Genomic DNA, 579 nt, shown 5'->3' on the forward strand with positions numbered 1-579 from the left:
GGTTTTTTGTTTGTTTTTTAATTATTTTTTGTTAAGCACTCACATGAAGAACTCGGGGGAAGACGGGTTGTCACTGGTGGAGCCGGCCTCTCTGAAGCCATTGCTGGCAAGTTTCTCACACTTGAGCTTGTAGGCGTCTCTCTCTCTGGCGAGTCGGGTCACTTCTTGCTTGAGCTGTTCCACCTGCTGAATGAGCTGGGTCTTTTCGTTCTCCAGGTGATGTTTCTGCTGGACACGTTTATACCTGCAGGACTGGGCATAGCCCCTGTTCTTCAAGGTCCTCCTCTTCTGCTTGAGGCGGATCACCTCGTCTTTGGTGAAGCCTCGGAGGTGCCTATTGAGCTCCCTCACGGACATGGAGACCAGCTGGTCATCTGAGAACCGGTCCTCCACGCTGCTGGAGGGGGGATGCTGCTGGTGCGAGTTCTGGAGCTGCTGGGAGGAGCTGGAGGAGGTGGAGGGAGTGGGAGAGGCCTGGTGGTGATGATGATGGTGGTGGTGAGGGTGCCCGCTGCCGGCCAGGTCTTCGTGAGTGACCGCGGGGTACTGGTGGTGGTGTGGGTGATGGTGGTGATGGTG

General features: G+C 56.3%; 1 protein-coding gene across 1 annotated transcript in view; it reads right to left on the bottom strand.

Moving 5' to 3' along the window:
- Positions 1 to 6: 6 nt before the first annotated feature.
- The window catches only part of LOC104158903 (transcription factor MafB-like), a gene marked incomplete at its 5' end in the record, with an annotated part of 817 nt that continues 244 nt past the window's right edge, over positions 7 to 579 (bottom strand). The window contains 1 exon segment of the mRNA XM_009696672.1: positions 7 to 579. This exon segment is cut by the window's right edge and continues 19 nt beyond it. Within this exon segment, the coding sequence (XP_009694974.1) occupies positions 40 to 579 (540 nt within the window).

The sequence above is a fragment of the Cariama cristata genome, unplaced genomic scaffold (assembly GCF_000690535.1).
Source record: "Cariama cristata isolate BGI_N322 unplaced genomic scaffold, ASM69053v1 scaffold38433, whole genome shotgun sequence".
Lineage (NCBI taxonomy): Eukaryota > Metazoa > Chordata > Aves > Cariamiformes > Cariamidae > Cariama > Cariama cristata.